Genomic DNA, 25,919 nt, shown 5'->3' with positions numbered 1-25,919 from the left:
TCATGTCCAGTCAAACAAAAACGGTATTTGGAAAAGGTTCAGAATATACAATGCTTGATGCTCAAACAGTCTACACATCCCTTTATGATGACTTTTTTTCTTGTGTCACTCAAAAGAGGAATATTAATAACTTGCGTTTTATTGCTTTGTCTCTGTCAAGGAACTTCTGAGCCGTAAGTGTTTGAACCTTTTTTATGTAGTCTGTATTTGAATGTCCTTTCATGTGTGTTTGTATACTCTTATATCTCAGAGTAACGCAACTATGAAATCATTAGTTTGCCCCTTGAGGCATTTAAAAGGGGGGTTATTTAGCACATACTTTTTCTTCTTGTAGGTTGTTCATGGTGACGTTTCCAGGCATCATAAGTACAGGCTCAGAAGCTAAACTATGTGTGACCCTTCTAAAACCAGAAGAAAATCTGCAGATGACCATTTCTCTGGTTGACAATAACCAGAAAAGAACCCTTCTACAAGAGAGTACTGAGGAGGAAATCCACCGCTGCATTGACTTTCAGGCCTGTCATTAAGATTAAATTATTCACACAATGATCTACTGGAGTTGTTGAAAACAGCATATCCATGGTCTTAAAAGAATATTTTGATTTAAAAAACGTATTTGTTAATATAAAACAAATCTGAGCACCATACACCATGAATGTCAACAATTACTTTTTCATTTGTAATATAGAATATGATCTATCAAGACTGGCAAAAAGTCTCTTTTAAAGATTTGTATTGCAACTGCATGTGTTCAACAGGCCCCTGAATCTAATTCAGTGCAAGTGATCCAAGTGGAAGTTCAAGGGAAAAACACTCATCTGATTGAAAAAAGAAAAGTCCAATTTGTATCCTATATTCCAATGACAATAATTCGGACAGATAAACAAATATACAATCCTGGACAAACAGGTAATTTCGCTCTATATTCAGCTTCAGTGTTTACTAACTCTTGCTGCTTTTATGCACTTTGATCTTAATATTTTTTATGTCTTCCTAAATTTTTCAGTCCAATTCAGGATTTTCACAGTGGACCAAAACTTAAAACCAGTTGATGAAACAGTAGGTTGCAATTTAATTTTTGCATTTCAAATTTAATATCAGAATTTTAATCGTGAGTAAAGAAGGCATGACCTTGGTTCAGCGTTCAGACGACTTTGTTGGTCAAGTGTACATATGAATGTTTAGACAAATATATTTGAAATGTGGACTTATACCTCAGAGTAAACAGCTGTAGGTTGAAATCCAATTATTTCTAACCAGTGTTTTCTGAACTACTGTTATCTGTTTAAATCCACAGTACAAACTCATAGCAGTGCAGGTAAACTTAATTTCTTGTTTTCCCCACCTTTCACTAACACATTTTTTGGTGGATAAATATTCCTGTCATTGCTATGCCAATGCTTTCTCATAAAAACAGGACAATCAAAGGAATAGAATCAATCAATGGATTAATGCCACATCCACCCATGGCAAGATTCTGCAACTTTCCCATGTGCTGAATCCAGAGGCTTCTGTTGGTTCATATGAGCTGTCTGTTGAGACTAGCAAAGGAACAATCAATGAATATTTTCAGGTTAAAGAGTACGGTGAGTAGTACCATCCTTTTTAAAGTGTGCCCTTAAAAATAAAGGTTCCAGAAAGGTTTTTCACAGCAGTGCTAGAATAAGCATTTTGGGTTCCCAAAATAACCTTTCAGTGAACAGTTCTTAAAGGAGTAGTTCACTTTCAAATGAAAATTAGACCATGATTTACTCACCCGCAAGCCATCCTAGGTTTATATGACTTTCTTCTTTCAGACGAATATAATCAGAGTTATATTAAAAAATATCCTGGCTCTTCCAAGTTTTTAAATGGCAGTGGATTGCAACCAGATCCATGTGCTTCAATGAAGCACATTCACGTGTTGATAAACAAACAAAAACATTTTATTTTAGCATGCATTCTTTTCTTTTTTTCTTTCTTTTTTTTGTGTTTGTTCTGTCTTTTGATATAGGCCTATTGCATGTGCAGATATTCATACAACAAAATATTCTGGGGGTCAAAAACACTGGCGGAGAAAGAGTTAAAAGAGTTAGTATGAAGAACAATTGAATAATCTAAAGAAACTTTTTCCACTATAAAGAACCTTTTGTGCAATGGAAAGTTTTAATGGATAGGTTAAAGGCTCTTCATGAAAATGTAAATGCCAATAAAGAACCTTTATTTTTAAAGGACATTTTTCTTGTTTATCTTTTGTTTTCTTTGTTTTTCCTTTGCCAAAAAAACCATCACATCTTCCTTTGTGGTTCAGTTCTGCCGAAATTCGAAGTGATATTAGAAAAGCCAAAGACAGTGAAAGCGAATGAAGAGGAAGTAAACCTGCGAGTATGTGGAAGGTTAGGTCATTTGAATACCTTATGTGGACAATAAACATGAACACATTAAGCAGAAAAATTGGTTAACTTTCAGTATGTCTTACCAGATACACCCATGGACAGCCTGTTGTGGGTCGTGTGAAGATGAGACTCTGCAGTTCCGTAATGCAATCAATCAGTTTTGATACAGTTCAGTATAGGACTCCATGTCTTAATAGGGCAGCAGTGGTAAGTATGACTAAATGTTCTATTTAATAAAAATAAGCTATTAATTATTTCTGAATAAAATAATGATTTGTTTCTAGCTGAATAAGACTGGGTGTGTCTCTCAGACGTTCCCCATGGCAGTCTTTGTCAAAAATTCAGGAAATTACATGCCACAGTCTCTTGAGTTCACTGGATCAGTAACTGAGGAGGGGACGGGTTAGTACTGTAACAAACATGAAAACAAATGTGGCCAATATGCTGACAAAACATAATATAATTGTGCTTACTTGATGGGTTGTGCGAAAGATTTCACCTTTTTTATGATTTTCAGACATTTCAATGGAAAGGACTGAAACAGTGTTGTTGTCCTATAATCTCGGTAGCTTAAAATTTATTGACCTGCCAGAGTTCTTTGAGGACGGTTCAGTCATACAGGCAAAGGTACACTATTCAATTCAATCTAATTCTAATTTAACATGCTGATTGCATTTTATTTGTTAAATATGGGTGAATATGCACATGAATAACCATGCTATTATTAATATTATTTATACAATTGAAATGGTTTCACAGCATATACATTATCAATTTGTGAAGGTGCCATTGAATTTGTTATTATTGTTCCTAAGGATTTTGACTATCATCATTTTAACATTGCTTATGTTTTTCATTCAGTAATCTTTATCTGTGTTTTCTTTGACTACTGTACTGTATGTCCTTAATGAATTTCTGTTTTTCCTCCAGGTTAAAGCTGAGTTCTTCCATGGGACCCCAGTTTCTAACTGTACGATTCTTGTTCGTCACACCTATTTTCAGCAGCCTCAGTTACTCATCACAGACGTCAATGGTCTGGCCAATTTCACCATTGATACGTCCTATTTAAGAGCACCTATTACCGTATCGGTGAGCTTTTTATTTCTATGCGTGTGTATGTTAGTTCTGTGCCGCTTTGCAGATGTTTCCATTCAAAAACATGAATTTAAGAATAAATGCTACATTTAAGGATTTAGACTGGTAATTGGGTATCACATTCGATTATGTCTGCGTTTTAGCCAGTTGCAGCTGGTTTCTCTGACCGTGTGTTCTTTGATCTGCTCATGACAGGCACATGCTTCACTAAGCAATGAGCCTGGACCTCTATTCAGTTTGGACCCTGTGTACAAAACTCTGCAAATAAAACCCAAAGAAAAAAAGAGTAAACTGGCTATAAAGGCTTTAGAAGAACCGTTGAAGTGTGATATGGAGATTCCAGTAACTGTCCAGTACACCATTGCTGGAGAGACTGTTGAAAGTGGTTATGTTACCATAGTCTACCTGGTGGGTGCAGAGATGTAGCAAAACACTGCACATATTTTTTTTCCCCCATGCAGTTATTTTATTCACTGTTCGTTTCTCTTTCTTTGTCAGGTTTTATCCAGAGAAGAGATAATCGACCATGGGTTTAAGAACGTGGAAGTAAAAGCAGGCTCTGATGGAGTGGTGGAGGGAGAAGTGATGTTCAAAGTTTTTGTTCGCAACCAGATGGGTCATAATATAGCGTTTCTGGCTTACTGTGTGCCGCCCAGTGAGATTGTACTAGCTGTTTCCAGAACATTTCAAATTGAGAAATGTCTTGCAAACAAGGTAACTAACAATATGCAAACAAGCTCTCTAACAATATAGTGATAACAATAATAACAATATGGTGATTGCATATGTGTAAGAGATAATGTACACTCTCTGGGATTATTTGATTATAATAAACAGGCACCTGTACATTATCACACTTGCACAGCTACTCGCCAAATAAATATATATGTGGGCATGAAATGTTGAAATACTTCTGTAATTGTATCTGCATATTATTTTCTGCTAGTACAGTGTATGAAACAATAGCAACAAGACAAAAACTGCAATAATCTTACAGTAATATTAATACTGATGTTCAATTATTTGTTTATTATCATGAGGATGATGAGGATTCATGAACAGTTTATAAAGTAAAAGAAATTACATTGAGTCTGATTTGTTTTTTTAAACACTATATAGTAAGCAATTATATACATATTTAAAATGAATGTTGTTTGTGTGTACTTAGTGTGAATATTATATACAGCATTGCCATGGATGATGACGAATATTAGGAAATATGACACCACTGAATGCCATATCAGAAGTGTAATAATTAATGATAGTAATTAGTAAATTTCGGTTGAAATACTTTTGTTTTGAAATGAAAGATTGCACTGTATTTCACAGGTGTCTCTGCAGTTTTCTCCTACTACTGCTGTTCCAGGTGAAGAAAACACTCTCCAGCTCTCAGCTCAACCTGGTTCACTGTGCGGCATCAGTGCTGTAGATCAGAGCGTCCTGATCCTGGAGGAAAATAAACGCCTGGACCTTGACAAAGTAATATCCATCTTAAACCGGTCTTCAACTTCTTCAATGACAATTTTAAAAATTACTGTATTCATGCCATCCTTCTACAGGTTTTCAGCATGTTGCCTCTCAGGTTATTTCCCTTTGACACTGAAGATCAAGAAGAATGCTTTAAAATCAGATCCATAAGAAGTACTATGGTTGATTCACGTCTATACCTGCATGTACCAAGTATACAGTCCTACCCTTTGCCTATGCCTATGCCTATGCCTAACCAAGCAAATGCTGTTTATGAGACTTTCACTGTAAGTATTTATAAGTGTTTGGGTTTTATGTTTGTGTGTGATTTGAAAGGTTTATTGTGATTAATGTTTTAAGACAAAACAGTTGCAGCTGAAATACTTTTTAAGGTACTGACTTTGTTTCTTGCCTTTTTGCATTGTCATCTGGACAAGAAAATGGGATTGAAGGTGGCCACAAATTTGATTATTAAAATGCCATCTTGTATTCAATTCAGAGATGCAATTTATAGGACAGTGTTTGGCGGCGGTGAGACGTCTGTTTATTTTCTCTCTATATATATGTAGCCTATTCACCATGAACTTGTTCTAAAAATAAACTGAGATAGTAAATCTCCTGCTGAATTCCAGGCTATGGTCACCAAGGTTTACTGCCAGGGATAAGAGTCCCAGAATATCCTGTAGCAGCAGCTGGAGTTTCTCATAGAGCTGAAGTTCTGAGTTCAATATCTGAAGGAGCTGCTGGACTCAGAGGAGATCAGGGATGTAAGTATGACCCACATGAATCTCGAAATTGCCTTAACAATTAGTGAAATTGCAAAATGCTTGCCATTATAATTTGCCTGTGGTTCTCTCGAGAATTTCCTAAATGTGGTAAACATAAGTTGACTATAAATGGATGGTTTGTCCTACAGTGTAAATTACACACACTCATATCGAAAACGAGAAGTAAATAAGAATGTTTGGGGTGCGAGTATGTGTAACAGTTATGTATACGCTGTAGAGCAAAACATCCAAGTATCATCAACGTATGTTTGCCACAAAAAAATCTCATATAAAAGCCCATAAGAAAATCTCAAGGGAACCATTAGTGAAATTAGTCTTCCAGGTTTTAACATCAATTCCCTGCACCAATCTATTTCTTAAATATATAGTCTGGCTCGCTGCGTGGCACTGTTTTCATTTACACACGTGCAGCCTATAATCCGGTGTTTTCAGTGTCTCAGAGTGACTCTTTGCAGTGAATGCTGCTCCACACAAACTCTATCTCTGCAAGTGTTGTGAGATTATGCTGCTAAAGACATGCATTTGAAGGCAAATGTGTCAACATGCACCAACCATCCTCCCACATTTGTAATGAGAATAGTTTATAAATTGGTTGTCAACAAATTAGAAGCTTTGAGTTTGAAAAAGTTATTAGTTATTAATATTATTAGTATTGGTATTTTACAGTACAATATGGGGTGATTCAGGTTTTCCTTCTTTTTGTGTGTGTGTGTAGTTAATCAAATTGGACTTGGAGGATACTCATCCACAGTAATTCAAAACACACCTCTCATATCCGTAGAAACAATTCGCACATTCTTCCCAGAAACATGGATTTGGGAACTTGTTGAAGTTGGGTAAGTGAATGAAAAGTGCTATATAGGCGCTGCCTGCCCCCTTGCAAATATGATTGGCACTCTTGTGGTAAATTTTGTGACAATAAATGCAGATTTCTCTTCAGGGACTCTGGATCAGCTCAGGTTCCTGTCACGGTTCCTGACACCATCACCACTTGGGAGACCGAGGTCTTCTGTCTGTCCTCTGAAGGTCTGGGTCTCGCTCCTCCTGCTCAGCTGACAGTTTTCCAGCCCTTCTTCCTGGAGCTCTCTCTGCCTTACTCCATCATCCGTGGGGAGATCTTTGAGCTGAAGGCCACGGTCTTCAACTATCTGTCCAAGTGCATCATGGTGAGATTTCAGACTCAGTCTAATCAAATCATATCAAATATGCCTCTAATCATGTGTGGTTGATTGACAGGTTAAAGTGACTCCAGCTCCGTCTTCAGACTACACTCTCAAAGCCTCCTCTGATGATCAGTATTCATCCTGTCTATGTGCTAATGAAAGAAAAACCTTTAAATGGATCCTCACTCCTTCTGTTCTTGGTGAGTTTTCCAGTCTGAATCATTGTTTCTCGGTGTTTGTGTCTGTTGTATCTTCACGTATGTCTTATGTTTTAGGAGTCTTGAATATTACAGTCAGTGCAGAGGCAGAGGCGTCCCAGACTGTGTGTGACAATGAGATTGTGAGCATCCCAGAGAGAGGACGCATAGATACGGTCACACGAAGCTTGCGTGTAAATGTGGGTAGAAACAAATTATGCAAATATGTTGCATTATTGCTTGTTACAATATTATATCTAAAACTCTACCTTCACATGTTACACTACAGCTGAAGATCATAAAAAGCTATTGTGCTAACATTAACCTGTATCTCCCAGGCTGAAGGAATCGAAAAAACTAAAAGCCACAGCTGGCTGCTTTGCCCTAAAGGTAATGGCTGTGCACATTTATGCCGTGCACATGATTTTTAAAAAGATTTAGATTAACTTTAAATCTGCTTCCAGCTTTATGGGGAATTTATATTATTTAATTTTTTATTTAATGGATTATTTATTTCCAGCTTTATGGTTTTGTTTTGTGCCTCAATCTACAGGGCAAAATCTCTTGGAGGAAGTAGAGCTGGCATTTCCCCAAAATATAATAGAGGGATCAGCAAGATCTACTGTTTCAGTGCTTGGTAAATTTGAAATCATACCTTCACTGCAATATTGTTTTGTTTTGTACACTGAATCACATTCTCTGGTAGGAGACATATTGGGTCGTGCTCTGAAGAACCTTGATGGATTATTACGGATGCCGTACGGCTGTGGAGAGCAAAACATGGCTGTTCTTTCTCCCAATATTTACATTCTGGAGTATCTGGAGAACACAGAGCAGCTCACCTCAGCCATCCGAGAGAGAGCCACAGGCTTCCTGAAGAGCGGTGAGAGACATAAATCATGTCAAGGAAATACTGAGAAAATACTGCCAAATTATACATTTTTCTATACACACCTGAATGTCATTCAGTAAAGTTGAATAATCAGACACATTGAATCAACCCAAACAAACCATTGAAGTGTTAACCATTATCACACCAAACAGGATACCAGAGACAAATGAACTACAAGAATTTTGATGGATCATACACCACATTTGGTTATGGAGATGGGAATACATGGTAAATATATTTTCAATATCACTTTTGTTAAACAGAAATATCAAGGTAATCTACAATAAACCCATTTAAAAATGTGTCTCTCGGTTCAAATAATTTGTTTTGAAATTTATGATGGATGAAACACCTGATGACATTTTTTTTTATTATATCTTCCACACCACCAGGTTGACTGCCTTTGTGCTGAGGACTTTTGGCAGAGCACAGAAATACATATTTATTGATCCAGAAATTATTCAGGGTGCAAAGAATTGGTTAATAAGTAGACGGGATTCAGACGGCTGTTTTATCCAACAGGGAAGCTTGTTCAACAACAGAATGAAGGTCTGTCAACCTCTGTCTATCTATATCTCTCTATCTCTCTTTCTATCTAGAACACCATAGCAGCCACCTAGAAATGGTCTAGTAACTATCTAGAAAACCTGGAATCTTAGACCTGTAAATGTTTAAGCTTTAAAAAAAGCAAAAACCAAAACATTTAGGCCTGGTTTCACAGACATTGTTTAGAATAAGCCAGGATTAGGCCATAGTTAAATTAGCATAATTAAGTACCTTTTTTAAACGTGCCTTAAAAAACATTACTGATGCACACCAGTAAATAGTTTTTTTCACATTGTTTTTTGAGACAAAACAATGGCAGTGAAATATTTTAAAGTCCCCCTGTAGTCTTTTTTTTATCTCTTAAAACTCACCCTTGATCACCAAAATGATATTTTTAAATGTTTTTTCTTTGAAAAAACATTTGTCATGCCTTAAAATAGCTTGAATGTAACTCTACACCCTTGCCTCATTTAGTATACGTGGTTCTATGAATTGGCAAATTACACCAGCGATTTCAAACCTCGTTTTTGAGACTGTCTGGTTCACTGCAGTTTTAAGGAGAAAATACTCAGCATTGGTGTTGACTTATGCATTTGCACATGGTTTGTCTTAAAGCATTTAAAAACCCCACACAGACATATAAACAACATTAAAAGCTTGTTTTTCAGCACAGGGGGACTTTTAGATATGTCAACGCAAGTTGTTTTCAGTGAAGACAGCTCAAACTTGCATTTTAGTCTGGGACTAGCTTAAAGCTTGTCTGTGAAACTGGCCATTAGACTTTCTCAAGCCAACATCAAAGTTTGTCTAGATGAACTTTCCTTTAGTAGCCTAGTTTGAGTGTGTTGCTTTATTTTTCCCTAATTTCTCATATATTCCAGGGTGGAGTGAATGATAAAGTGACCATGACTGCCTACATTACTGCATCATTGCTTGAACTGGAAACTCCAGTCACAGTAAGTTCATCTTCAGGAAACACAGTATAAACTCATAGAAAAATGACACTCACGTTTCTGTTTTTGTCACAGGATCCTGTCGTCAGTAAAGGTTTGTCATGCTTGAGGTCCGTCATTGAGGATGTCAAAAACATTTACACCACTGCTCTGCTCACATACACTTTCAGTCTGGCTAATGACACGGACACTCGACAGCAGCTTTTCAAGAAACTGGAGGATGTTGCTATTTCAGACGGTAAGAGGTTTGTTTCTGATGATTTCTGTTGCCTTTTACTGTATTAATGTTTTTTGTTTTTTTGTCATGCTCATTGAGTTACTCGTGTGTCTTTTGTCCTCAAGGGTCTCATCTCCACTGGTCTCAGTCTGCATCTGCTGATGACTCTGATTCTCTGGCAGTGGAGATCAGCTCATATGTGCTGCTAGCTGTTCTCTCTGCAGATTCACTCACTACAGCTGATCTGGGCTATGCTAACAGGATTGTCAGCTGGCTTGTGAAGCAGCAGAATGCCTATGGAGGATTCTCCTCCACACAGGTTACTCAAACTACTCCAATAAAACACATTATTACCGGTGTGAATGAGTAAAAGTGACATTACTGAACACATTTATTTCCCAGGACACAGTGGTGGCTCTTCAGGCTCTGTCTTTGTACGCCACCAAAGTGTTCAGCTCTGACGGCTCCAGCACAGTGACTGTACAGTCAGCAGGAGATACTCACCACTTTGATGTCAATCAGAACAACAAGTTACTGTACCAGGAGAAGCAGCTGCAGACCGTTCCAGCCAAATACAGCATTGAAGTGAATGGCTCAACCTGTGTGTCTGTGCAGGTTAGGGAAGTAGCAAACCAAACCGATGTGAAAACAGCTTATAGAGATGTTATAACGTTATGTGACTTTCTTGTAGATGTCTCTTTTCTACAATATTCCCACTCCAAAGGAACATAATGCATTACTCGTCTTTGCTGGGACAATGGGAAAATGTAACAAAACCTCAGGACAAATTTTGGATGTCGTAATAAGCGTTGCGTAAGGACAGATTGTGATTCACACATTCAGTGTTACGGTTTAATTCTTTACTCCGTTATTGCATTACTATATTATACCATTTTTTTTTCTTTCCTTTTTTTTTTCTGATTAGATATACTGGGACGGAAGCGAGTTCAAACATGGTCATTGTAGATATGAAACTATTGTCAGGTTTTCAAGTAGAACCCTCTTTCCTGGACGAGGTAAGGCACTTTAAGCCAGCATCTATGAGAGTGAGTCCCCAAATTTTGACAGAATATTTTAGTCTGTGCTAAAAAAAAATTTTTTTTCCCACAGTTAAAGAAAGTAGTACATCGTGTTGAATCCAAAGACGATCATGTCATCGTATATATACAAGAGGTGGGAATATGTAATGACAGCCATTATGATGTAAATGACAATGAACTATTAAATCCATTTTAAATCCTACTATATTACAGCTAAATAATTATTCTCACAGACAAAAAATAGATAAATTGTGCCATATCATAGCATTGATAAATCTAATTTAATTAATGACTGACTAATGTGTTTTATATTTTTTTACAGGTTAAAAAGAACATTGGCTTCTGCCAAACACTACGTATTAAACAGAACTTCTCAGTCAAAAACCTCAAGCCAGCAGTTATAAAAGTCTATGACTACTACCAGACCAGTAAGACTAAATTACTCAGTGCTTATTTATTTATACACTTACGTCTTCGCACCTTTGCAGCATATTTAAATCTTGTTTCCAGGCGAACGGGCTGAAGCAGAGTACTTAAATCACTGTGCCTGAGGAGTGATGCTGCAGAAGAAGCAACAGATGTCATCACACAAATTTAATATATAACTGTGATGTATACAGTATATATATAATTACATATAATTTGCTTTAATTTTCTTATTGGCTTATAGGTTCCCATTTATTTTATACATGTTTAGGTCTTATCATTTTTGTTTTATCATTAAAAGGCACATTAATAAGACTTATGAGATGTAGGTAGGCTTAGCTTTTGTTCGTATTGGCTTTATCATTTTAGAGAAATATTATTCTTGTTGTTAACATGCAATAATATCTTTATAGTTAATATAAATGCTTTAATTACTGTATCTATTCTCTATTACTTTATGAAAAGAGCAAATAAAATGATCATTATGCAAAGTCCAGTAAAAGTGTCATTTGCCCATGAGATGTCTTTTGTAATACAATTAACATCCTTGTATTATTTAATATCTTCATGTGCATGACCTCATATATGCTAATAATAAAGTCATGCTGGAGTGAAGTAAACTTTAGTTTTGAGAGAAATCCATATCAGTGTTATTTATACTATAATAGTATTTATTAATATTTTTAATTTGCTTTTAGTTGTATGTTCAGTTTTGTTTTTAGTTATTTTAAAGAATTTATTATTTCATTTTATTATTTTTTATGTAATGTATTTATCTCAAATTTGTTTTAAGTTATAATTTTAGTGCATACAGTTATTTCAGTTAATTGCCATGACAACAAGTTTTTTTTTATCAGATTTTTATATTTAAATTTATTTCAGCTTTATTTCAATTACTGAAAACTATTTGTAGAAGTTTTAGTTAACAATAATGCAACCGTTTTTCTTACATTTTCAATGCAATGCTAACCAGCACCTGTAAGAAGTTTTCCAACCGCTAGGTGGAAGCATTGATCAGTCCCTGAATCACCGCTTCTGTTGTCAAAGATGCTTCTGTTGATGTCATGCCATGATCATCAGTGATGGTAAAGCTGACTCTCAAACGACCCATGAGTCATGGCCGAGTCACCTTTTCTGATCATCTTATTTGCATAATTAATTTACCCTTTTCTACATATTATAAAATAACACATGAACACTACTCAGTCTATACATTTACAAATTGAATGTAGTAAATTGCGGTAAATATTGTCCGCTGTTCTCCGCTCCGCGAGAGAGGGCGCTCGAGTATTCGTACACAACTGAACGGTCCAGTCACGAGCGCCCAGCTGGACTGACGTCACTTCCGTGACAATAGGGTCAGCGTGACAGATTTATCAACAATAACAAGAGCGACTTGTAACAGCCTGGCGTTCAAAGTGCGGGATTTCAAGTGAAATGACGTGGATGAACTGACCGTTAGGAGTCGGTGGGAATTACAGCGCCTTTCCCCAAATCTCTTCGAGGAGCTGCTCATTCAATGTAAGACACTTTGTAATGATGGAGGGATGTTTTCGGTTCAAGCTAGCTACATATTAGCAGAAGTATGGTCAGTCACTGGTGTTGACATTTCTCTTTTCGAGTCATTTAACATTTTAGTGGTCTGTTTTGGGGAGTGGTGCTATCAGGTTTGATATATGTATTGTCATGCAGAAGCTCAAATTAGATTCATCTTTGATAATTATCAATTATAAATGACCTGTGCTCTTATAAAATCACAGATGAAGGTGACCCACCTTTATAACTTTGCCATTGCGTTATTGTCATGTAATGGTTTGAAAATTTAGAAATGCAGGATAGACAAAATGTATGTGGTTTTGGACAGATTGAAGGAGTAGATTCAAGATTGAAGTGAAATATTAGTAGTTGTTTGGTGGTGTGTGTGTGTGTGTGTGTGTGTGTGTGTGTGTGTGTGTGTGTGTGTGTGTGTGTGTAGATAGATAACACTACGTGTCAATAACACAAAGAGCCTTACAGAATTCTTACTGCATGTTTTGATAGAAATTGCGTGACCAATTTGTGCATTTATGCAAAAAGGAAACAGAAACTAGTACAGTGAACTAGTAAACTAGAATGTTTTGTTTTTATGGATATAAGATGTTAATTTTGTAAGGCAAGAACTGCATTGCAGTTATATTCAAATTAAGGTAGAGTCATTCTGTACGTTACAAATGAAAATAATTGATTGCAGATGCTTACATAATTTAATACGTAGGCTAGACTATCTAATTATGTAACTCATAACTCATTTTATCAACGATTTTATTCTTTAATTTCAGCCATATGTTTAGAAGTTCTGCTCTATAACTACACTCCATATTTGATATCATTTGGACATTATAGTTTTTTTGTGTTTTCATCTGTTTTAAATGTGCAACATGCTGTAAAATAGGAGTTAGGCCAATTAAAAAAAAAAAAAACAGCTCTTGTTCTTGTAATTTGACACTCAGATGCTAGACTTTAAGGAAACTGCTTCTGGAACTGTATTGTCTTGGCAACTTTTTGTTTCACAAGTCAGCTATTGTTCTTTTAGCATCATTATATGCACAGCTGTCTAAAGAATGCTTACATGGTTTTGGTCTCTTTGTCATGTATTTTCCTTAAGAGTCTGTAAACTAGTAAGTGAGTTGTAACTATCGTAAGGTTTTTCAGATGCATATTGAGTGTGTTGACTTAAACAGAAACTCTGGCTGAGTCAGATTAGTGTAGTTACAACTGAAGGTGAATCGGTTGTCTGTCCTTCTTGCTGACCTGGTGTCTTCTTTCTACAGAGTGCTGTTATCCCTGAAAATTGTGGAGGACGCTGAGCGGTCTCTCTGCTGGTGTGCATCCACGTTTATCCACTGAACCTTGACACTCAATGGATGAATAACTTTTTGTAGTAAAAGTAAACGTTATTTTATGGCGCTGCTGTAACACTGGACTGTGGACCTGTGAGGATAAATCGCATAGCAGGTGAGACCCCTTAAAAACTCAGGCTTCTCATATTTGTACTGGTTAATTTAGGGAAAACATATTCACCAGACATGTTTAGTCATCAGTGGATTAACATATTTTGTGTTATAAGCCAGTATTGCCGTGCTCAGTAAAGCTGCTGGTTTCATGTCAGCGAAGAACATGATTTATTTAGCCAGCAGATGGTTAAATCTAGGCCAGCTCTTTTTAAAAATGGAATTTTTAACCCAGAGGACTGCAGTTTCTGACTATATGTTTAACTGAACCGCTTGAGGTTGTCTGACACATGGGTCAAGGCATAACACCCATCATTGTCCTATTTATGAATTTTTCATAAATAGGACATTAAATGCAATTCATACATACAGTGTGATGAGCTTCTGCGATGAATGTGTTTTTATTTTTGTATATTTGTATGGGGGCGGGGATGTTGGGGGCATAAATGTCAGGATGAAAAGAAAACCTTTAGTAGTTTGGCACAGTGTTGTTATTTTTATCTGGAACTAAAATTGTTTAAAAAAAAAAAGATAATTGAAATAAAGCTGAAATAAAAATATTTTACTTCAACTTAAAAATGAGAAATGTTGCAACTAACTGAAATAAATAAGCTCTAAAATGACTAAAACTGAAATAAAAAATAATTAAAGCTAAATGAAAATTAAACCAATACAAATGCCAAAAGCACATAACTAAAATAAAAAAAGGTATATCAGTGTTGTTAATATACGTTTTTTGCACTATATGACTTTGAGTTGGCAGATTTATATTGCTGCTATATGTTATATATTGACAAAACAGGTTTGGAACAACTTGAGGGTGAGTAATTGATGACAGAATTTAATGTTAGGTGAACTATCCCTTTAATGTTTGAAAAACTTTTATCTGCCAAATGGAAGTCATGTGGTTCAACAAACATACAATAACAAAAATCAAAACTAATGACATATTGCCCTTGTAGATTCTCATGGCTATATGGCAAGGTATATTAGTCTCTTCAAATATCAGATAATTTGAACATTTCATTGCAACGCAAGGCTAGTTCAGGGTCATTTAAACAAATGGGTAGTCCCACCTAAAACTCACACCATTGGTTGAGATGGAAGTTGACATGTAAGTACTCCTCAATCACCATTTTGAAACCACCGTTTTATGAAATTAACCTACAAATGGATTGCCTATCTCTGCACATTGAACTAGGAACTATTTAGAATTGGGAAAACAATGGCACTTTATCTTTAGATAAAACATTTTGATAAATGTGTATCCACAGCTGCATAAGGTGCGTGGCGTGGGACAGTGCAATGGAAGCTTCTGAGATGGAAGGCCGCACCTTTATGCAGGCGATCAGTGAGAAGTACAGCCCGGAGAACTTTCCTTGCCGTCGGGGTCCAGGCATGGGAGTCGTGGTTGTGCCATCTGGACCACAGGGATCACCTATGAAAGGTGAGGCTTGGGTTAATTAAAAAGTTATGTAAGGTTCCTTCCTAGGTGATTTTTAGTGTTTACTTTGGCAGCTGTTGCTGTTGCTGTGTTTCATAGTTCATTAATTGTGTGGTCAATCTGCCTTCAGACCGTCTGAACCTGCCCAGTATTCTGGTTTTGAATGGCAGTGGAATCAGTCATGCAGGAGAGGAGGGAGAGATCGCTGCCTTCTGTGCTCATGTTGTTGAACTTGATCTGTCCCACAACAAGCTCCAAGACTGGGATGAGGTAAGTCAGTTCATCTGGGGAGCTCATTGTTTCAGATACAGATACAGATTCAAATGGCCAATTTTGTTTTAAAAGATTTAAAGGGATAGTTCACCCAACAATAAACATTCATCATTAACTCACCCTCACATTGTTCTTTATACCATGATCTGTCTGAATACTCGATTCTGTTTGGTTGGAAGGTGTGCAGTAAAACTATTAATGCCGGGTAGTTCCAAGTCCATTTAATCACCGTTCTATATTAACTGCGCTGTTTTCATTGAAGCGCACACACACATACGTCACTTGTAGAACGTGCTGCACATAACATAACATCACTGGTTTTGAAGTAATGAAACTAACAGATTCGTTGTTTAAAGAGAGAGACGCTGAACAGACACAGGTAATTCACACACGCATCTCTCATCTCTCTCTCTATAGATAATGAATTCAAATAAATGCTATACTTCATTAATTGAAATAAATGTAATCTTATGCACTACTTTATGTCTGTGTCTAATTCAAAGCGTGCAGGAAGCTGGTGAAAATAACCATTATTTTTAGCCTTCCGGTCAAATATTGCACTGCAAACATCAATAACAGCTTTAAGTTGTCGATGCTGGCAAATAACCATGGTATAAGTGGGATAATCCACTGATAGCTGTGTATTAAATTATTTGAATGCTCTTAATTTTTGCTGCATAATATCTTTGTGGAAATAGTGAAAAAAAAAAATCTGGATTCTTTTATGAATTTATTTGATCAAAATTACAGTTAAACAGTTTAAAAGTAATATTGTGAAATATTATTACGACAGCATTTATTTGAATAGAAATTTTTGTAACATTATAAATGTCTTTACTGTCACTTTTGATCAATTTAAGGCATCCTAGCTTTCTTTAAAAAAAAAAATAATCTTGAACTTGAAGTGTCGTGTATATATTTTTACATTTACATTTAGTCATTTAGCAGACGCTTTTATCCAAAGCGACTTACAGATTAGGACAAAATTAAGCGAGTCATCATGAAGAGGCAAAAACAACGCAAGTAGTGCTCAAAAAACAAAGTTCAGGCATATATTTTTATATATATAATCAGGCATATAATTTTTATATATATCATGATTTTTTAGATATTTTAACTGTTGTGTCCACTGAAAACAAAACCATAGCATAACAGGTTTAAAAATGACATGAGAATGGTTAAATGATTTTTACTCTTGTTTTAACCCTTTAATCTGTTCCAGATCCGCAAGATTGTTTCTAACATCCCGAACCTGGCGTTCTTGAACCTCAGCTCTAATAAGCTGAATGATGCAGTCTTAGATCCAGGCTGCGCTAAGGCCTTTTCTGGCATCCGTCGCTTCGTTCTTAACAATACCCAAGTGTCCTGGGACACGGTGCACACTTTCACACAAGAAATGCCTGAGTAAGTCACTTTGAACTTGTAATGTTTCTGCATAATTGAAAAGAAAATAGACTGGCATCCTTTATAACAGATAGTGAAGGTGTATGTGGTGTATAGCAGGGTTCCTCAAATCAAGCCCTGGGGGGCCACTGTCCTGCAGAGTTTATGTCATACTCTGATCAAACTCACCTATCTGCAATTTTCTAGTAACGCTGAAGATGTGTTTGATTAGGGTTGGAACTAAGCTCTGCCGATCGGACCGGATTTGAGGAACCCTGGTGTAAGCTAGTTTGAGATTTTTGAGACATTATGGTATTGATTTTATATCTTTTTTACATAAAGAGTATTTTAATGGCTGTATACATGCAATCCTGTGAACAAAACTTGCATATTTTGATTATTGGGTATAATAGAATAGGTTAATATGCTTTAAAATATATATATATTTTTCCCATACTGTACATCATTGCAGTTCTTCTATTCCCAGTCTGACTCAAACATCCTGATTTCTACAAAGCACCTCCTTACGAAAAGCTCAGAGTACTTTGATTGGCCAGCTGACCCAGTGCATTGTGATTGGCCACACATCTCAAGCGTGTGGAAATGTAACACCCCTTACCATAATTGATTTGCAAGCTTCAGATTCCAAGACTAAAGCATTTGTAAACAGTAAACACAGTTAATAATAATGTCGTCGTTACCATATAAGTTCGAGCCCGAGTCAGATTCTGAAAAAATACAGATGATCAAGTTGGTCGATCGGAACCAACTTTGCAAGCACGACTTGAGCAGGTTCTCAGCGGTAAGTAAGTCTTTGTTTATAGCCTGCGTTGTACTTTCATAGGTTCAGGAAGCTGTCCTCTGTAAAATGCACAATGCACGAGCAAACATTTGAATTAATGAATGAGGCATTTATATAGCGCTTTCATATGTACTACTGTACACCCAAAGCGCTTTACAATTATATCAGGGGATCTCTCCTCAACCACCACCAGTGTGCAGCATCCACTTGGATGATGCGACGGCTGCCACAGTACAACGGTGCCAGTGCTCTCACCACACACCAGCTATAGGTGGAGAGGAGAGAGAGTGATAGTGCCAATTCAATGTATAAGGGGATTATTAGGAGACCATGATTGGAAAGGGCCAATGGGTGGAATGTGGCCAGGACTACTCTTTACGAGAAATTCCATGGGATTTTTAATGACCACAGAGAGTCAGGACCTCGGTTTTATGTCTCATCCGAAGGACAGTGCTCTTTGACAGTATAGTGTCCCTGTCACTACACTGGGGCGTTAGGACCCACACAGACCACAGGGTGAGCGCCCCCTACTGGCCTCACTAACACCTCTTCCAGCAGCAACCTGGTTTTTCTCAGGAGGTCTCCCATCCAGGTACTGACCAGGCTCAGCCCTGCTTAGCTTCAGTGGGCAACCAGTCTTGGGCTACAGGGTGATATGGCTGCTGGCAATTTCTGGCATTTGGGTTGTACTGCTGAAGAACAAATAAGTCTAACCTCTGATCAACCTCTGAAAGCAAAAGCGGTTTTGCTTTCGCATCCAATCACACGGTGTTTCCACGACATGCCAACAACACTTCAATTCATTGAAACCTCGCATTCTTTCTTTGCTTATGCCTTTGGCTGGTATTATGCTAATATTTTACTTTGTGACGTTGAAGTTTGAAATTATATCTGGATCGTTTTATTTTAGGCAGGTCTGGTTCAGCGTTCTCTGTTAGAGTAAATCACTTTGTGGAAGACTATGAGCTTTGTAACTTTTCAGATAATATACATGCACAAACAGATATATTACACACTAAAGGAAAAGGAAAACATTAAAAAGCATCATATGATCCCTTTAAAGTTCATGGCCATGGTCCATTTCGCTGGTTCTTTGCTTCATATGTTTCACACCTGACCTAATGAAATGTCATCATTTAACATTTAGGGAAAAACAAGATTGCTTGTCCCAAATATCATCTGATCCATGATATTTAACAAAGGTATCTCTGGTATGAGAGCTCTCCACCAATATCGATTGATTTTGTCCAGGCTTGAGGAGCTGTTCCTGTGCCTTAACGAGTACACCACTGTGACACCGGCTGCCATGCCCTGCCCCACACTGCGTCTGCTCCACATCACAGACAACAGCCTCCATGAGTGGAACGAAGTAAGAAAATTTGGCTCCATGTTCCCTGCACTGGACACTTTGGTCATGGCCAACAACAACCTGAGCTCCATTCATGACTCTGGAGAAATCCTTCAGCGGCTCTTCCCTAACCTACGAAGCATCAATCTGCACAACTCTGGTATCATTTTGTTTGTGACAGTGTTGAAAAATGTCTTAACGTATGCTGAATTACAGTGTAATTACATAAACTCCATGAAAACTGTTTTTTCTTATAATTTTGTGTGAGTCAGGACTTAAGCAATGGGAGGACATTGAGAAGCTAAACTTTCTGCCCAAACTGGAGGAGGTGAGGTTGCAAGGCATTCCTCTACTGCAGCCTTACACGAGCATGGAGCGTCGCAGTCTAATGATAGCCCAGTAAGTCCAGTGTGTATAACAGGGTTAGTTCGCCCAAAAATAAAAAAATTGCCATTTATTTACCCTCATGTCATTCCAAACCTGTATGACTTTGTTTCTTCTGTGGAACACAAAATAAAAGATATTTTGAAGAATGTTTGGAAACCAAACAGTTCAATGACAACTGACTTCCATTGTATTGACGAAAAAAAAAGAAAGAAAACAGAGATATTACCCAAAATATTGTATCTTATGTTCCACAGAATAAATAACTTCATACCAGTCTGAACGTCATGATGATAGAGTAAATAATGACAGAATTACCATTTTTGGGTGAATGATCTCTTTAGCTTCATTACATTAGAAACTCATAGTTATGCTCTAGAAATGTTGGTGAGATGATCTCATTGCACTCGTCCGCAGGCTGCCGTCAGTGACCAACCTAAACGGGAGTGTTGTGACGGATGGCGAGAGAGAGGACGCTGAGAGATTCTTCATCCGTTATCACTTGGATTATTCAGAGGAGGAGCTGCCTCACAGGTAAATTTCAGACATGAATGCTGTAGTGTATAGTATGGATGGGTCAGGATGGCTGACTAGTCACCTACTAACCTAGTCGATTAGGTTTCTTTTCCCCTCATTTTTAAAAGTATCTTAATGTACACTTCTGATCAAAAGTTTAAGGTTATGATTTTTTTCATGTTTTTGAAAAAAGTATATGTTCACCAAGGCTGCGTTTATTTGATTAAAAAGGCATTTGTGATGGCAAAGCTGAATTTTCAGCAGCCATTACTCCAGACTTCAGCGTCACATGATCCTTCAGTATCATCCATCATTCTAATATCAGGGCTCCAGACTGCGACCAGATGGTCTCATTTTGCTGATTAGGTGCAAGCATTTTTTTTCATTGCGACCTGCAAATTTAGATGTTTTTTAATTCATGTTGAAAAACGAGTAGGGAGCGAGTCCACCAGTGTAGGCCTGTCTGTGAGAGGGGAGGGTCCGGGAGTGATTAATTCACTGTGCTGGTCCACGAGGCTTTGGTGTGTCTCAGCGTCACTGGCGAAACAAACCATTGCAACTTGCAAGTCTGTCCGACTTCACGCAGTACTACAGACTAACAAATTACGCCCTCTATAACAAGTTACACCCCTACAATAAAAACCGCCAATAGCACATCCCTCTAGAATCGCTGATGTCAGTACCGATCAATCTTCTACTTCACTTTGCTTGCTTTTTTTAAGCTTCACTATTGCCACCTAGTGATAAGGCATACAGATCGTACTACATTGATCAGCAGACTCTGTAAGTCATCCTGTTTGTTTTTCCTCAGTTCTTAAAGTATTTTTTATTCTGAAACTCTACAGTACATTTTAATTAGGGTAGGGTACTATGGTTGGTGCAAGGTTTAAGGTTGAGGGTAGGTTTTTAGTAAAGAATATGCACCAGTACTAAATTTGTCAGCCGATACCGATAGCCGATTATTCAGAATGATATCTGCCGATACCGTTAGTTTGATTTTCTTAAGGAAAAAAAGAATGCTCTCCCAAATAATGCTATACTACATGCAACTATACAAACTATACAGGGAACCCTCTCATTTGGTACATTACTATAATATTTGAGGTTAAAATTAACAATAGAGGTATTTTATTCGACTACTCTTTATTTTCACATGTAATTACACTCAAATAAAAACTGAAATGGGTATTATTTTGGCTTGACCATATAGTGGAAAGCTGAATACAGATTATGTATTTGCATTTTGTTTTGAAGATATCACTGTTTGGTGACCAAATATGGGAAACTGGCTCCCCTGGCTGAGATAGACCTGCGACCGCGTTGCCACGCCAAGGTGGAGGTGCGCTATGAAGACAAAGTGGAGCAGGTGAGCATCCGTTTGGACCAGACTGTTGCGGAGCTGAAGAAGCAGCTGAAGACTGTGGTGCAGCTGCCCACCAGCAAAATGCGCCTTTACTACATCGACAAGGGCACTGCATTTGGCCCCGATGAGTTGAAGTACAGCGCACTGGCCTTGCACTCCTACAGCATTCAAGATGGGGATGAGATCCTGGTAGTTCCCAAAAAGAAATAAATGTCTTTCACCAAGATCACGGAATGCTATATTTAAATAACCAAATCTGCTTTGAACTAGCGCTATCTAAGCTCCACAGAGTGATTGAGACTGTCTTTTAGGGGAAAACTCCTAGGACTTGCTGGGGCTTCAGTTGTACTCAAGCGGCACTTCATGTGTCATGTCACTACGCGGTCATAAGAAACACCCTGACTCGTGTGCACCTCTGGTTTTGTTGCTGTTATTAAGGTTTCATTTTTGTCTTTAGACTTCACGAGCACCCCTGTATTTTCAAAGGCCCGTTTATTTTTAAATAGAGCACAGCGAAGGGCTCTGGCAGGATGTGCTTTTTACAGATCTTAAGACAATCACCCATAGCTGAAAGAAAACGTTGCACTGCACTGATGGTCATGGATAATCATCGCGTGCTGATGTGTGTCGTTTGCTGTGTCATCCATTAATTACACGCTAAAGACTCTCAGGCTTTATATGCTGTATGGGCAGTGCAGGAAATATTAGCGAAACATCTTATTCACAAATGTTTTAAAATATCCAGTTCATTTGAGCCTTATTACAATCTGATTGATTCCAGAAGAGAATTGCGAAGCCGCATGCCTGTACAATTTAATTGTGGTATTTATTTTGTTCCTTTTTGATATGTCTAATCTCTATTAGTACTTTCTCTGTTGTTTTGGAAGTGGGCGCTCAAATTTGTACCTCCAAGACAAAGCATACGCTGGGAAAAGTGTTTATTTTTATTTCACTAATGTACATATTATGGAGTGCATTGATTTTGACTTTTTATTTTCAGAATAATTAGATCTGTAAAGTGACAAAAAGTCAACACAGTCCACCAAAGATTGTTAAGATTATTATTAAGTACAGTATTTATTATGATTTCACTGATTGGTGTTATTTATTAAAGACAAAACAAAACAAATCGGTTGCAAACCACTGTAAGACTGTATCCGGCCAGTATAATATAACCAGGAATTTGGGCTTAAATTAAAGGCATAGTTCCCCCAAAAATGAAAATTCTTTAATCATTTACTAATGACGTTTCAAATCTGTATGACTTTCTTTCTTCTGTGGAACATAAAATAAGTTATTTTGAGAAGTCAATGGTAAATCAAAACTGTTTGGTTACCAACATTCTTCAAAGTATCTCCTTTTGTGTGCCTGCACAAGAAAGAAAGTCATACAGGTTTGGAACGACATGAGGGAGTGTAAATGATGACAGAATTTTTATTTCTTTGTGATCTAGGCCTATTCCTTTAATTATACTGCAGCTTGACAAAAATGTGCGTTGAAATGTTTCCGATGCCGAAAGTGGTACGTTTATTCTGAGAGACAGTATATGAAACCAGCAAATTATTTATTTATACCTGGTACTTTGATCAAATCGGTGCATGAACCAATTTATTTGCTTGTCAAACTTAATTCAACCAAATCCCCCATGTTTAGCAACTAAAACTAGCAAAAACTTAGTTTGTTGCAATTTTATTTCACATGATAGCATGACTCGAAGGATGGACTGAATGGAAAAGCACTGAGATCATTTCGGCGAAACTGTCGGTGTGCTTTTACACTGACACGTATTGCCAATTCTTAGGTTAGTAGATTACATTTTCTATTATGTACTGATATATAAAAGTGTATAAAAAGATGTGAGAGAATGTCGAAGGCTTTTTCTCATTAAACATTTCAGGTTTCAGACATACAGTGCTGGTCAGAATTATTTTCCCCCTTGGTAAATATGATCAAAGATGGCTGTAAAAATAAATCTGCATTGTTAAAAAAATTTAGCAAAAATCGAACCTTTCATTGAAGTAAAACAATTGAAAGTGGGGGCGAAAATCACATTATGAAATAAATGTTTTTATCCAAAACACATTGGGAATAATTATTTGCCCCCTTTTGTTAAATACTTTTTGCAACCTCTTTTTTCCAAGATAACAGCTCTGAGTCTTCTCCTATAATGCCTGATGAGTTTGGAGAACACCTGACAGGAGATCAGAAACCATTCCTCCATTCAGAATCTCTCCAGATCCTTCAGATTCCCAGATCCATGTTGACGCTTCTCTTTCCACTCATTTTCTATAGGGTTCAGGTCAGGGACTGGGATGGCCATTGCAGATGCTTGGTTTGATGCTCAGTGACCCATTTTTGTTGTTTTCTGCCAGTTTCTGCCAGAGGTCCTGGACATCTTGGTCAGAGACATGGCATCATGGATTCGATCATATACCAAACAAGATCAAAAATCAAAACCTGACAGCCTGTTCTAGAAATCTTAGAACCATGTTTGGATCTTCCAACAGGACAGTAATCCAAAAACCAACATCAAAATCAAAACAAAAATGGGTCACTGAGCACAAAACCAAGCATTTGCCATGGCCATACCAGTCCCAGACCTGAACCCTATAGAAGATGAGTGGGCTGAACTGAAGAGAAGAAGCACCAACATGGATCTGGGAATCTGAAGGATCTGGAGAGATTCTGAATGGAGGAATGGTCTCTGATCTCTTGTCAGGTGTTCTCCAAACTCATCAGGCATTATAGGAGAAGACTCAGAGCTGTTATCTTGGAAAAAGGAGGTTGCAAAAAGTATTTAATAAAAGGGGGCAAAATTGTTCCCAACGTGTGAAAACATTTTATAATGTGATTTTCCCCCCACTTTAAATGATTTTACTTCAATAAAAGGTTAGATTTTTGCATTTTCTTCAAATAAAATATCAAAAGGATAAACCATGCAGATTTATTTTTTACAGGCATCTTTGACCAAGGGGGCAAATAATTCTGACCAGCACTGTACATATTACATATACTCAATAAGACAGGATCTTTATCATTTTATAATCAAAAAGAGTCAGTCAGATAGTCAGAGATTTAATAGACTTATATGTGTATAACTTATACTGAAGTGGAACGTATAATGTTAAAATCAGATCCCTAATAGTTGTAGAAGTAATTTAAAGGTTGTTGTTTGATCGAAGAAAGATGATGAAGTTTATATGAAGGTTGTACAATGCCTTTAACACTCTTAATGCCTTTACCTGTGACCCCCCTAATCAAACATTAAAGCAGAACGAAGCACTGTTTTTCTCCAGAAAATTCCCCTTTACAGTATCAATATTTGATGTTCTGTGCCCACACAGGACATGCTATTGATATTAGTGTTTCACTTTTGCATAATTATTTAATGTTTTTTTTCTATATGTATGCATTATTTATATTCCAGTTTTACTGAAGGTAATGCCACTTGAACTGTGACTGACAGGTAAGAAGTGTGAAGATGAAAATTCTTAAATTTACCACTGAAGACGATGTTTACCAAGTGAAATTTACTGCATTTACTTTTCAATCAATGTGACAGTACACTATTTTTTTTTTCTATTTGTACTTTTTACATTTATTTTCCTCTCTTTGTTAGGATGTCATGTGCTGAGTGTAGTTTAAAAATTGTGTCTCTCTCAATTTACATTAACTGTTGTACATTAGCAGTTCTTAATCTTCAGTTTAAGTTAATTTGTTAGGGGTGCGTAAAAGGCTGTTAAGCGTCAAAGGGATGTGAATTCCAGCAAGCCATTTATCTAATGGATGCATTAAGCCTGTTATTGTAATGAAGACTTACATACTTCGAGTTGAGTTGCACACAGTCACACCATTAATGCATTATTATTCTGAATCAGATCTGAGTGTTTTATTCCATTGATTTACCAACATATGTGCACACTAATGTATCTACTGTATGTTTGTGAGTTGAATGGCTTAAAGGATTAGGGAAAATAAACTTTTACTGGCGGTCATTACTGTTATTTTGTGTAATATAATATTTCTTAATACTTTGAATCGGTTTTATTGTATATTTTCAGTTGTCATTTTAGTAATTTTGTAATAGGCTTTTCTAATTTCTATTAGTGGTATTAAATATTTCTTTTTAGCTTTAACTTATTATGCTATAATGCTATAATTTATTGGGTATTTGGGGGTTTAGAATATAGCCATGCAGAATAAGGCATTATATTATGCGTGCTGTGGCGGTTCGTGTGACACTAACATGAAACCAGA

At 37.0% G+C, this 25,919-nt stretch overlaps 2 protein-coding genes across 2 annotated transcripts; both read left to right on the top strand.

Annotated features, from left to right (window-relative positions):
- Nucleotides 1-760: 760 nt before the first annotated feature.
- On the top strand, nucleotides 761-11,779 carry a2m2b (alpha-2-macroglobulin 2, member b). Its single transcript, XM_082179522.1, has 33 exons — nucleotides 761-909; nucleotides 1,007-1,059; nucleotides 1,298-1,318; nucleotides 1,418-1,586; nucleotides 2,291-2,375; nucleotides 2,462-2,582; nucleotides 2,660-2,777; nucleotides 2,893-3,002; nucleotides 3,306-3,464; nucleotides 3,666-3,878; nucleotides 3,969-4,184; nucleotides 4,800-4,949; nucleotides 5,030-5,224; nucleotides 5,375-5,468; nucleotides 5,570-5,704; nucleotides 6,441-6,561; nucleotides 6,666-6,891; nucleotides 6,962-7,088; nucleotides 7,164-7,285; nucleotides 7,424-7,475; nucleotides 7,639-7,722; nucleotides 7,792-7,968; nucleotides 8,130-8,205; nucleotides 8,370-8,526; nucleotides 9,405-9,479; nucleotides 9,552-9,714; nucleotides 9,819-10,012; nucleotides 10,096-10,308; nucleotides 10,385-10,506; nucleotides 10,619-10,709; nucleotides 10,804-10,866; nucleotides 11,056-11,161; nucleotides 11,244-11,779. The coding sequence occupies exons 1-33, from the start codon at nucleotides 861-863 to the stop codon at nucleotides 11,282-11,284; spliced, it is 4,098 nt and encodes a 1,365-aa protein (XP_082035648.1). The 5' UTR covers nucleotides 761-860; the 3' UTR covers nucleotides 11,285-11,779.
- A 717-nt stretch (nucleotides 11,780-12,496) lies between these two features.
- Nucleotides 12,497-25,657, top strand: tbcela (tubulin folding cofactor E-like a). Its single transcript, XM_082179528.1, has 9 exons — nucleotides 12,497-12,680; nucleotides 13,970-14,153; nucleotides 15,424-15,596; nucleotides 15,724-15,863; nucleotides 17,089-17,270; nucleotides 19,303-19,559; nucleotides 19,672-19,798; nucleotides 20,201-20,317; nucleotides 21,554-25,657. The coding sequence occupies exons 3-9, from the start codon at nucleotides 15,455-15,457 to the stop codon at nucleotides 21,870-21,872; spliced, it is 1,284 nt and encodes a 427-aa protein (XP_082035654.1). The 5' UTR covers nucleotides 12,497-12,680; nucleotides 13,970-14,153; nucleotides 15,424-15,454; the 3' UTR covers nucleotides 21,873-25,657.
- Nucleotides 25,658-25,919: the final 262 nt, after the last annotated feature.

Source organism: Leuciscus leuciscus (assembly GCF_965113295.1).
Source record: "Leuciscus leuciscus genome assembly, chromosome: 9".
NCBI classification, from domain to species: Eukaryota; Metazoa; Chordata; class Actinopteri; order Cypriniformes; family Leuciscidae; genus Leuciscus; species Leuciscus leuciscus.
This window is presented reverse-complemented; position numbering and strand designations above follow the sequence as displayed.